This window comes from Schistocerca cancellata, chromosome 4 (assembly GCF_023864275.1).
Source record: "Schistocerca cancellata isolate TAMUIC-IGC-003103 chromosome 4, iqSchCanc2.1, whole genome shotgun sequence".
In the NCBI taxonomy this organism is placed as follows: domain Eukaryota; kingdom Metazoa; phylum Arthropoda; class Insecta; order Orthoptera; family Acrididae; genus Schistocerca; species Schistocerca cancellata.
In genome coordinates, this window is record NC_064629.1 from 500,191,236 (window position 1) to 500,203,498 (window position 12,263).

Here is a 12,263-nt window from a genome sequence, read left to right on the forward strand (position 1 = left end):
CATAAGGAATAATTTTACATAAAGGTGGTTAAAATTAATGGACTATTTTGAATGATACAGATGGTCAGGAAAGTTTCAATATAAACTATTTTTTGGGTCTTTTTAAAGTTAATAAAATCTGGTAATTCATTTCTCATAAATACACTGACGGAAAAAAGAAATACCAAGAACGAGTTGTGCGCTATAACCAGAAGTTGATAGCTGTGTTCCTATGTCGGAAATATGATGTCCATTCAAATTTCTCAGCTGCAGCATATGAGTGGCTCTAGTAGCGCCAGTATGAGTATACAGATCAGGTTTGCTTTAAATACACACCGTAATCATCGTGAGCGTTAAATACCCTTGACGACGTGGTGAGTTGTTGTTCGTCGAGAATGTCTTTCAGACGACACACACGACACTGTCAACACCCCACTAAGTTTGAACGAGGTCGTGTAATAGAGCTTCCGTAAGCTGGATGTTCCTTCTCAGGTACTGCATCATAAAGACTTAGCAGAAATGTAGCCACTGAACACGACTGCTGGCAGTGTTCACGAGTGGTGTACGGTCGCAAGAAGACCTGGCTCCTGACGGTCACATTGCACTACCGAGATGGAAGACCATCGTGTTCGGCGTATGGCTCTGGCGGACCGTGCCGCATCTGAAGTAGCAATCTCAGAAGCTGTTGACTCCACAGTGGCACAAGGAACTGCTACAAATCAGTTACTTCAAGGACAGCTCCGAGCCAGACGCCATGTAATGTGCATTCCTCTGACTCCAAACCACCGCTGTTTGCGACTTCAGCGGTGTCCAGCGAGAGTTCGTTGGACGCTAAGGTGAAGTTCTGTTGCGTTTTGTGATGAAAGCTGGTTCTGTCTCGGTGCTAGTGATGACCGTGCGTTGGTTAGAAAGAGATCACTTGAGGGCCTGCAACCAACCTGTCTGCATGCTACACGCTCTGCACCTGTATTTTGAATTGTGGTCTGGAGTGCGATTTCGTATCGCAGCAGGAGCACCTTGACTGCAAATTTGTGCGTCAGTCTGGTGATTCGAACTGTCGTCCTGCTATTCATGAACAGCATTCCGGGGGCTATTTTCCATAGGGTAATGCCTGTTCACATACCGCTGTTGTAAACCAAAATGCTCAACAGAATGCCAACACGTTGCCTTAGCCTACTCGATCATCATATCTGTCTGCATCCGAGCTCATATGGGTATCAACGGACGACACCTCCAGCGTCATCCACAAACAGCATTAACCGTCCCTCTACTGACCGACCAAGTGCAACAGGAATGGAACTCCACCCCATGAACTGACATCCGGTACCTGTGCAACACAATGCATGCAAGTCTGCATGCTGGCATTCAACATCTGGCGGTTACACCGGTTATTAATGTACCAGCATTTCTCATTAGAAATAGCTTCTCTCGCACTTACATTAAGCTGCGATCTTGCAATGTTAAACACTTAAATATGTTACCTAGACAAATGATTTCCGAAATTTCATTACTTTAGATTAATTATTTTTTGGTGTCGCGCTTTTTCCATCAACGAATATGTAACCTACCATCAAAAAATTCATTGGTTAGATAAAAATATGTAAACACCAGAAACACAGCAATAAATATATCTAATTAGGTGTAGGAAACCCGATGGAATGGATAAATACAGGCAGCATATAGTTTTGAAAATTATATTATACCAGTCTCCTTGCAAAATAGTGTCAAATTCAAGTAACACTGATGGAGGTGGGTAGCAATCGCGCACCCTTCTCCCGATTGTAGACCACAGAAGGTTTCTAATATCGAGATCTCACGACTCTGGTGTCGAGAGGAGACGCTACAAATCATTCCCATGCTCATAAGTCCTGGACGATATGAGATGTGTGAACAGGGGTCCCGTCTCCTAGCAACACAGCATCACCATTGGGGAACAAACATTGTACGATGGTATTTACCTAATCAGCGAAAATGGTCACATAATCCTTGCCAGTAATGCGAAATTGGAGAGCAATCATGAGGCTCACGGACTACCACGATACGGCTGCCAAAGCCGTCACCGAACCCCCGTCATGTTTCACTCCTGAGACGGAAATTCGGCCAGAAGTTGGAAACAATATGAAACACGACTCATCCGAAGAAATTATTTTCGTTCGTAGTCCAGGATTTATGGCTTCGAAATCGCGTTTTCCGCATAGAGCATTTGTACACTGGTGAGTGGTTTTGGAATTCCAGCTCACCCTGCAATTCCCTACTTCTGGAACACCCTTCGTGTTGTTTCGGTGCCGACAGGGTTCGTGAATGCGACATTAAGTTCTGTAGTGACTGTTGCAGCTTATGTCCTCTTCCATTACCGTCTGTCGCTATCACTCAACACACACTTTCCTGCGCGTTGAGACTTAGCGGATGATGCTTCTCCTCTTTCCTTGTATGCGGTACCCCATGAATCACCAAATACTTCGGCTTCTTTTGTTACGGAAGGATCCACCATACGAGCGCCAATTTGCCCCCATTAGAATACACTTAGCCCCGTCGTATTGCCCACAAAACTACACAGAACACTCTTCTGACCATGACTGACAGTCGCAACTTACTGAGCACATTACACAGCTGCCGTTCATGGCCAAATACAGCAGCGCAAGCTGCAAGCTTGGCTAGCATTTGCATTTTTGTTCAAGCATGATTTTCTCGTGGTTTTTCCATATTTTTGTCAAACACCTGTAGGTTCAATTTATGTTAAGAATATAATAATAATAAGGCCTCTGCCTCGCACGCATGCCTTATTTCAATTAAGTGAAATAACGGGACGACGAAGACGATGCTGGTGAGCAGAGGAAATCCCATTGTTACTGACGAAGGTTAAAGTGGACGTTTTTGTCTTTTAAGCTGCCTAGGAGGCACCGGGAAAGTGTCGCCAGCAGCACATGTTGTCTCCTAGAAGCCGCAGATACCATTTGTGGTGGGGACCGAAGAGTTTTGTGCACTAGAAGCTCATATTCGTTGTGGCAAATGGACTCAAATGTCAGCCGAGAAGATCGTAAAAACTCTTGCAATATCGTGTTGGTAAAATTACCAACTGGTGTTAAGATCCCTGAGCATATTCAAACGAGGCCGATTTTTACGTGCGCTGTGTAAGGCTTTCACATGCTGACTTATGTTACTAAGAGAAAGAGACTTCCTGACAAATTAAAACTGTGTGCCAGACGCGGAAGCTCGCCTTTACGAACTATGATGCCCGTACTATGGGAGCCGTACCTGAGTAGCTCTGGCAAGATTCCGAGGTCTTTTTTTTCTTCTTCTTCTTTGAATCGCTTCTCAAATTTCTTGTCCTCTGTCCCACGGGAAACTTGTTCCACTCATCACAATGAATGTATCTAAATTATACCGGCGGCAAGGCACAGCCAATGCCTTCTCTGCGAGGTAGCTATGGAAATACGATCACCGACGGCGCTGCCAAACCGCTGTTACTAAACACAGCATTCTGAAATTCGTTCACCAAAGACGAAGTAAATATTCCAGAACTCGAATCAAGAACAGCTGCCAACCTGAATAACTTAGAGGATTGATTTTGGTTTTCACAGTATAAATTGTGTGAGTATAATTCTTTTGCTACAAGTTTCAAATTTATCTTAATAGGTGTTTTTTTTATGTTCAGTCAGTTATTTTTATGATATAACGTTGTTTTGTGTAGGCTAAAGCAAACTGGGCAATTATATGCAGATAAACTATGTGATCAAAAGTATCCGGACATCTGTCTGAAAATGATTTACAAATTCGTGGCAGCCTCCATCGGTAATGCTGGAATTCAATATGGTGTTGACCCACCCTTAGCCTTGATGACAGCTTCCGCTCTCGCAGGCATACGTTGAATCAGGTGCTGGAGAGTTTCTTGGGGAATGGCAGCCCATTTCTTCACAGAGTGCTGCACTCAGGACAGGTATCAATGTCGGGCGGTGAGGTCTGGCACGAAATCGGCGTTCCAAAACATCCAAAAGGTGTTCTGTAGGATTCAGGTCAGGACTCTGTGCAGGTCAGTCTATTACAGGGATGTTATTGTCGTTAACCACTCTGCCACAGGCCTGCATGATGAACAAGTGTTCGATCGTCTTGAAAGATGCAATCGACATCCCGAAATTGCTCTTCAACAGTAGGAAGCTAGAAGGTGCATAAAACATCAATGTAAGCCTGTGCTGTGATAGTGCCATGCAAAACAACAAGGAGTGCTAGCCCCGTGCATGAAAAACACGACCTTACCATAACACCCCCGCATCCGAATTTTACTGTTGGCCCTATACACGCTAGCAGATGACGTTCATCGAGCATTGTCCATGCCCACACCCTACCATCGGATCACCACATCGTGTACCGTGATTCGTCACTCCACACAAAGTTTTTCCACTGTTCAATCGTCCAATGTTTACGCTCCTTACACCAAGCAAGGCGTCGTTTGGCATTTACCGGTGCGAAGTGTAGCTTATGAGCAGCTGCTCGACCATGAGATCCAAGTTTTCTCACATCCCGCCTAGCTGCCATGATACTTACAGTGAATCCTGATAGAGTTAGGAATTCCTATGTGATATTCTGTATAGATGTCTGCCTATCGCACATTACGACCCTCTCCAACTAAAAAAAAAGTGTGAAATCTTATGGGACTTAAATGCTAAGATCATCAGTCCCTAAGCTTACACACTACTTAACCTAAATTACTCTAAGGACAAACACACACACCCTTGCCCGAGGGAGGGCTCGAACCTCCGCCGGGATCAGTCCATGACTGCAGCGCCTGAGACCGCTCGGCTAATCCCGCGCGGCCCTCTCCAACTGTCGGTGGTCTGTCAGTCAACAGACGAGGTCGGCCTGTACGCTTTTGTTCTGTACGTGTCCCTTCACGTTGCCGCTTCAGTATCACATCGGAAACAGTTGACCTTTGGATGTTTAGGAGTGCGGAAATCTCGCGTACAGACGTATGACACAAGTGCCACCCATCACCTTCCCACGTTCGAAGTCCGTGAGTTCCGCGGAGTGGCCGATTCTGCTCTCTCACGATGTCTAATGACTACTGACGTCGTTGATATGGAGTACTTGGCACTAGGTGGCAGCAAATTGCATCTAATATGAAAAATATATGTTTTTGGGGTGTCCGTATTCTCTTGATCACCTATTGTATGTTTACCTCCTTCTCTTTCACCATTCTAAGGTACAGCCTAGATTGACTCATGTACAGGTATCATTCCAGGCATCATCTCACCTTAGGATTAATTCACGCGTAAACGCACGCACGCACACACCTATCCACCGACACACACAGACCCCCACCCCCACCCCGACGCGCAAACGCCCACAAAACAGTACTGCGTAACATCACGTAGTGAAGAGGCTCCAAACGCGAAAGGAGTGTCTGGCTACCACCAGCCGTCCTCTATCGCGGCACCTGAGGGCGCTAGCAGTCCAGAGCTACTGAAGGCGTGGTTCAGCAGGCGTGCTCCATTGGGTCTGCCGGATCTCATAGGACTACTATCGGCGTCTGACGCAAACTTGCAATTCCACTGCCAACTAAAACACCAGGAGGGTGTTATCGATATGTGATACCACACTGAGGAATAATTGTTAAGAAAAAATTTGATCTTTTGCACCGTTTCTGAGTTAACTAGCGCTGAAGTTAGCCAATCAGGCTGTTGTGTTCAGAAAATCAAGTCAGTGTCAGCATGTGTGTTGTTATTTTGGTTTCCTAAAACCGATCAAGAAAGCGATACAGAAACTGGAAATGGGATAGCAGTAAGGATTGAATCTAAGCCAAATGTTGAGCTGTCTCGTGCACTATCATGTATGCTACGAGAACAGCTGACACTAATTGTATCCGGCGGGCCACTTGAATTTGCGCACTCAATAGCTGATTGGCTAACTTCAATGCTAATCAACTCGGAAATAGTGCAGATTATACAGCTTTGGCCCTAACAATTTTCTCGCTGCAGAACCTACCATGCAACACTTTTACAAGCTTTCCAGACTCTTTCTGACCACCCATTGCATGTACTTATAGAGTTAGATGCCCGTACTTTGCCATATTTTCTAATTTTATAGGTTGAGTCAAACAAATAAGTAATTATACCAATAATGACAGGAATATTTAACAAAAATGCACGGTTTAAGATAAAAAAGATACTGCTGGCAAGTATTAGGGAAGAATGTGAGGAAACGTTTGTGGAGGTAAAGTAATTCATGCTACGAGAAGGAAGTAATCTCAGTCCTGATTTCACCACACAACAACAGGATATTACATAAAAAATGGAAATGCCGTGTGGCTAGGGCCACCCGTCAGGTAGACCGTTCGCCTGGTGCAAGTCTTACGAGGTGACGTCACTTCGGCGACTTGCGTGTCGATGGGGATGAAATGATGATGAAAGACACACAACACCCAGTCATCACGAGGCAGAATAAATCCCTGGCCCCGCTGGGAAACGAACCCGGGACCCCATCCGCGGGAAGTGAGAACGCTACCGCAAGACCACGCGCTGCCGACAGGATACTACATAATTTGCATTGTTCTAACTGCCAGTTATGTGTTATCGAAGAATGTGATACAAGAAATTGACGCATAGTTTCATGATTATAGAAACAAAAGTGATTTCCCATTTTGAAGGACTGTGGTTGCTGTGTGCCTGTGCACATCGCTATTAGCGTGAGGCAGAGATGCTTTCCTAATGTTTCTCCTGTATAGTTTAGTACATCGTGTCAAAGTGCCGCTCTTCATACATTATTTGAAAGGCGATTTGAAGTCCCAATTAGTGTGATAGGACCGTCGCGATTACGACTGATGAAGACAGCAACAGCAACCACGTGCGCTCCGTTATTGTTATATGTGGACTGCTGTCTCGCGTTAACATCTTGTGGTAACTCAGCTTCGACCGATACTTTCTTTCAAGAATACTGTAAAAACATTGTCACTTTTGTGGCATGTATGCTGATTATTGAATATTTGATCCACGTCTAATAAAACAAACCACTGGTCGTATGGGTTCAGTTGTTTTATTTTGTTTTAGACGAAGGTCACCATATCATCCACTCTTCGCACCTATCTTCTGTTGTTTGTTGTTGACGATCGTCAGTTCAGTTTGGCACTTTTTAAAACCGAATTCCCAAGATAGAATAATTTTCGGATGGTTATTCGCTAATTTTGAAGACTAATCTAGCGGGACAAGAACTGTGAAATTTTCATACATTTAGAATGTTCCTACATTCAGCAGCGTACGAGGGCGAGCGGTAAATGAATTTCTCCGATTTTTTTGTGAAATCTCTAAAAGATTTTTGAATAAAACAAATGTTATTAATATCCTGAATATTTATTCTTAGTGTCTATATATTTATTTCTGAACATAGTCGTCCTGGCGATAAACACAGTTCTCCCAACGAAACGCCAGTTTTTGATACAGTCACTGCACGATGTTTGACTTTGTTGGCGGAACCACAACCTCACCTCTGTTTGCTCCGCTTCATCGTTTTTAAAGCAAAGTTCTCGGAGGTGTTCCTTATGTTTTGGAAACAGATGAAAATCGGCTGGAGCCAAGGTGGGACTGTATGGAAGGTGATCGATGACATTGAACCCAAGGCGACGAATTGTTGTGTATGTCGTAGCGCTCGCGTGTGGTCTGGCATTGTCATACTGAAGGAGCAGATGCTGTCTGTGTGGCCGAACACTTCGAACACGATACTCGAATAGAGAATGCTTTTCTTCACGCATCGACTTAAAAGTTCGCTGGCTGCAGAAGGCTTCAAATATGTAGACATGGAGAATAAAGATGTAGAATGTTAATAACGTTTCTTCCATATAAAAAGATTGAAGAGTTTTCACATAAAAAATTCTCAAGCACTACTTTCCAGCACGCCGTCGTAAACAATGAAGAATCGTTAATGGATTAATTAATGAGAACAACTTCCTTCCGATTTACTTCCATTTATTTCCATGACCGTTATTATATTTTTCTTGACATCATTATTATAATCTCTTCTGAAGACAATATGCATTCTGTTGAACTGATCTAATTCCTTTGCCGTCTCTAACAGAATTACAACGCCATCCACGAAACTGAGCTCATATTTCTTCTTCCTGAGCTAATTCTCTTTCCAAATGTGTCCTTGAGCTGGCCGGAGTGGCCGTGCGGTTCTAGTCGCTACAGTCTGGAACCGCGAGACCGCTACGGTCGCAGGTTCGATTCCTGCCTCGGGCATGGATGTGTGTGATGTCCTTATGTTAGTTACGTTTAAGTAGTTCCATGTTCTGGGGGACTGATTGCCTCAGAAGTTGAGTCCCATAGTGCTCAGAGCCATTTGAACCATTTTTTTGTCTCCTTGGTTTCCTTTACTACTTACTCATCGCAAAGTTGGGGATGGGCTACACACTTGAAATACTTCCTTTTCGACTACAGCCTCTTTTTAGTATCCTTCGAGTCTCATAACTGCGGTCTGGTTTCGGCACAATTGTAGCCAACCTTCGCACCCCATAATTTATCCTTGCTCTCTCTGAATTAGTAAGAGTGTATTTCAGTCGAAATTTTCAAAAACTTTCTTCAAATCTATAAAGTCCATAAATATTGGTTGGCCTTTCTTCGATTTGTATCCCAAAAAACTTTCAAGATAATCCGAAGGGTCAGTACTACCTAGCATGTGACTGTATTTCTGCAGGATCTTAAGTGGTTTTCTCCTACGTATTCTGCCAGACATTCTATTCTTCTGTAAATACCTAGGGTCAGAATTTTTCAAACAAGACTTGTTAAAGTGATTGTTCTATAGTAATTTACATCTGCCTTCTGTAGTGTTGAGATTATTACGTGCTTCTTGAAGTCTGAGGGTATTTCTTCCGTCTCATTTTTCTCGTATACCAGGTTCAATAGCTAAGTCATGGTAGGTTCTCGCAAGGAGATCAGTAATTATGAGGGATTTCCGTTTACTCCAGATGCCTTCAAATGCTCTGTCAAATTCTTCACGTAGCCGTATCTGGTATTCATCTTCATTTACTTCCTCATCCTTTCGCATCATATAGTCTTCAAGTTTGTTTCGCCTAAATAACCGTTCTACATTTTCATTACAACTTTTAGCCTTGCATTCTTTGATTGCTACTGACCTGTCAACGAGCTCTTTACATTCATACAGAAGCTTCCCTTTTCTCCCACAGCCAGCATCTACATATACCACAGATTTCCAGTGATTTCCACGTCTCCTTTAGCCATTGCGGCTTGCCATTTTATATTTTTTATACTGTACGACAGAACAGACACCAGTTTTGATACTGCAGCAACTGTGAATCAGGACACAGAGGAGTTGCAGACATTAGCTGGCTGTTGGCACTGATTTAAAACAACAGGGAAAGGTGCTGCTAAGCAGGAGGCCCAGGTTCGAATCCTGATCCAAAACAAATTTGGAACTTTCCCCATTGTTTTAAATCAAGGCCCACTGGCAGCTACTTGATTCATAGTGGTTGTAGCATAAAAATTGTACCTCTTCCTTCGGACATGTCCGAAAGAAGAGACACTATATATACACTCCTGGAAATGGAAAAAAGAACACATTGACACCGGTGTGTCAGACCCACCATACTTGCTCCGGACACTGCGAGAGGGCTGTACAAGCAATGATCACACGCACGGCACAGCGGACACACCAGGAACCACGGTGTTGGCCGTCGAATGGCGCTAGCTGCGCAGCATTTGTGCACCGCCGCCGTCAGTGTCAGCCAGTTTGCCGTGGCATACGGAGCTCCATCGCAGTCTTTAACACTGGTAGCATGCCGCGACAGCGTGGACGTGAACCGTATGTGCAGTTGACGGACTTTGAGCGAGGGCGTATAGTGGGCATGCGGGAGGCCGGGTGGACGTACCGCCGAATTGCTCAACACGTGGGGCGTGAGGTCTCCACAGTACATCGATGTTGTCGCCAGTGGTCGGCGGAAGGTGCACGTGCCCGTCGACCTGGGACCGGACCGCAGCGACGCACGGATGCACGCCAAGACCGTAGGATCCTACGCAGTGCCGTAGGGGACCGCACCGCCACTTCCCAGCAAATTAGGGATACTGTTGCTCCTGGGGTATCGGCGAGGACCATTCGCAACCGTCTCCATGAAGCTGGGCTACGGTCCCGCACACCGTTAGGTCGTCTTCCGCTCACGCCCCAACATCGTGCAGCCCGCCTCCAGTGGTGTCGCGACAGGCGTGAATGGAGGGACGAATGGAGACGTGTCGTCTTCAGCGATGAGAGTCGCTTCTGCCTTGGTGCCAATGATGGTCGTATGCGTGTTTGGCGCCGTGCAGGTGAGCGCCACAATCAGGACTGCATACGACCGAGGCACACAGGGCCAACACCCGGCATCATGGTGTGGGGAGCGATCTCCTACACTGGCCGTACACCACTGGTGATCGTCGAGGGGACACTGAATAGTGCACGGTACATCCAAACCGTCATCGAACCCATCGTTCTACCATTCCTAGACCGGCAAGGGAACTTGCTGTTCCAACAGGACAATGCACGTCCGCATGTATCCAGTGCGACCCAACAGTCTCTAGAAGGTGTAAGTCAATTACCCTGGCCAGCAAGATCTCCGGATCTGTCCCCCATTGAGCATGTTTGGGACTGGATGAAGCGTCGTCTCACGCGGTCTGCACGTCCAGCACGAACGCTGGTCAAACTGAGGCGCCAGGTGGAAATGGCATGGCAAGCCGTTCCACAGGACTACATCCAGCATCTCTACGATCGTCTCCATGGGAGAATAGCAGCCTGCATTGCTGCGAAAGGTGGATATACACTGTACTAGTGCCGACATTGTGCATGCTCTGTTGCCTGTGTCTATGTGCCTGTGGTTCTGTCAGTGTGATCATGTGATGTATCTGACCCCAGGAATGTGTCAATAAAGTTTCCCCTTCCTGGGACAATGAATTCTCGGTGTTCTTATTTCAATTTCCAGGAGTATATATATATATATATATATATATATATATATATATATATATATATATATAAATTAGGGTCTGACTGGAGTCGTGCCGGGGAGTCCATGCAGTTGCGATGAGCTTTGGGGCCGGATGGCGCAGTGGTCAGCGTATCTACCTAGTAAGCAGGAGACCCTGATTCGTATCCCCTGCTGGCACAAATTTTTTCAACTTTCGCCATTGATTTAAATCAGTGCTCACTGCCATCTAATGTCTGTATCTTCTTTGTGTTTACATTTTCGGTCGATCTCATGTTTTAGACACGTCCGTTCCGTTTTTGTCTGATTCATTTGCAGCGTGTTATATTTTTCTTCTTTCGTCAATTACATTATTATGAGTATGTTTGATAGTTTGATTATCTGATGTGTTCACTCTTCCATCTCTCAAAACATCCCATTCGACATCAATTGTATTCCTTTACATCTTGTAGTCAGTCATACTTAATTTAGCCTATGAAGCCCTCAAAAACCAATGTCCTTTTTGTTCAGTTTGTGCTGGCCCCATATTCTTTATTCCTGCCCTGTTTGTAAATACTTCTGCAGTTTATAACCATGAAATTGTTGTTAAGGTCCACTTGGGCCCTGAATACATCTTACAATTTGGGAATCTAATCACATAAGACAAACAATAGCAATTAAATTAAATATTGCCGACGGCTGTGAGAAAATACCATTACAGTATCTAAAATCTACCCATTCGACATCAAATTCGTTCTTTTCCTCTGTCCTTGTAAACAATTCCCGAAATCACAAGGATTGAAGGAGTGGGGAAGCATTCGCCGAGAACGGACCTGGCGGTTCATGTTGGCGATGAACTCCTCGTGCTCGACGGCCCGCTGTGGCGCGCGGTGGAGGCGCAGCTGGTGCACGGCGTCGCGCGCCGCGGCGTCGCTGGCGTCGGTGGCGGACTCTGCTCCTGCGCCGGCGCCGGGCTCGGCGTCAGGCAGCGCGTTGAGGCGCGCCGCGACCGCCGCCAGCCGCTGTCGCACGGCGCCGCGCCGAGACACGGCCTGTCCCAGCGCCGCTGCCGGCGCCGCCGCCTCCGCTGTGCGCACGCGCTGCTCCAGCCGCCACAGCTCCAGCGCCGGGCTGCGTCTCGTCTCTTCCTCCTGCCGACACACAATTGTTCACACTCCATCCGAGCCATGTTCCTCTCATAACATTGCACACCTTTGCGACAGATATCTATGCGCATTTGCGCTCTTGTAAGAGTTCATTTCTTCATGTTAGATTCACAGCCCCGGCGTAATTCCTGAATGGTGAAACCATTTTTAAAAATCCACAGTAGGCTGCGAATTCTATCGCACCA

At 45.7% G+C, this 12,263-nt stretch overlaps 1 protein-coding gene and 1 long non-coding RNA gene across 2 annotated transcripts in view; both read right to left on the minus strand.

The window, feature by feature from the left end:
• LOC126184288 (uncharacterized) overlaps nt 1-11,787 on the minus strand; it is a 480,787-nt gene extending 469,000 nt beyond the window's left edge. Inside the window, exon 1 of the mRNA XM_049926665.1 lies at nt 11,746-11,787. Within this exon, the coding sequence (XP_049782622.1) occupies nt 11,746-11,757 (12 nt within the window). The 5' untranslated portion in view covers nt 11,758-11,787. The remainder of the gene's footprint in view (nt 1-11,745) is intronic.
• A 207-nt stretch (nt 11,788-11,994) lies between these two features.
• The window catches only part of LOC126183389 (uncharacterized), a 249,864-nt gene continuing 249,595 nt past the window's right edge, over nt 11,995-12,263 (minus strand). Inside the window, exon 3 of the long non-coding RNA XR_007536729.1 lies at nt 11,995-12,063. This is a non-coding gene — a long non-coding RNA (uncharacterized LOC126183389). The remainder of the gene's footprint in view (nt 12,064-12,263) is intronic.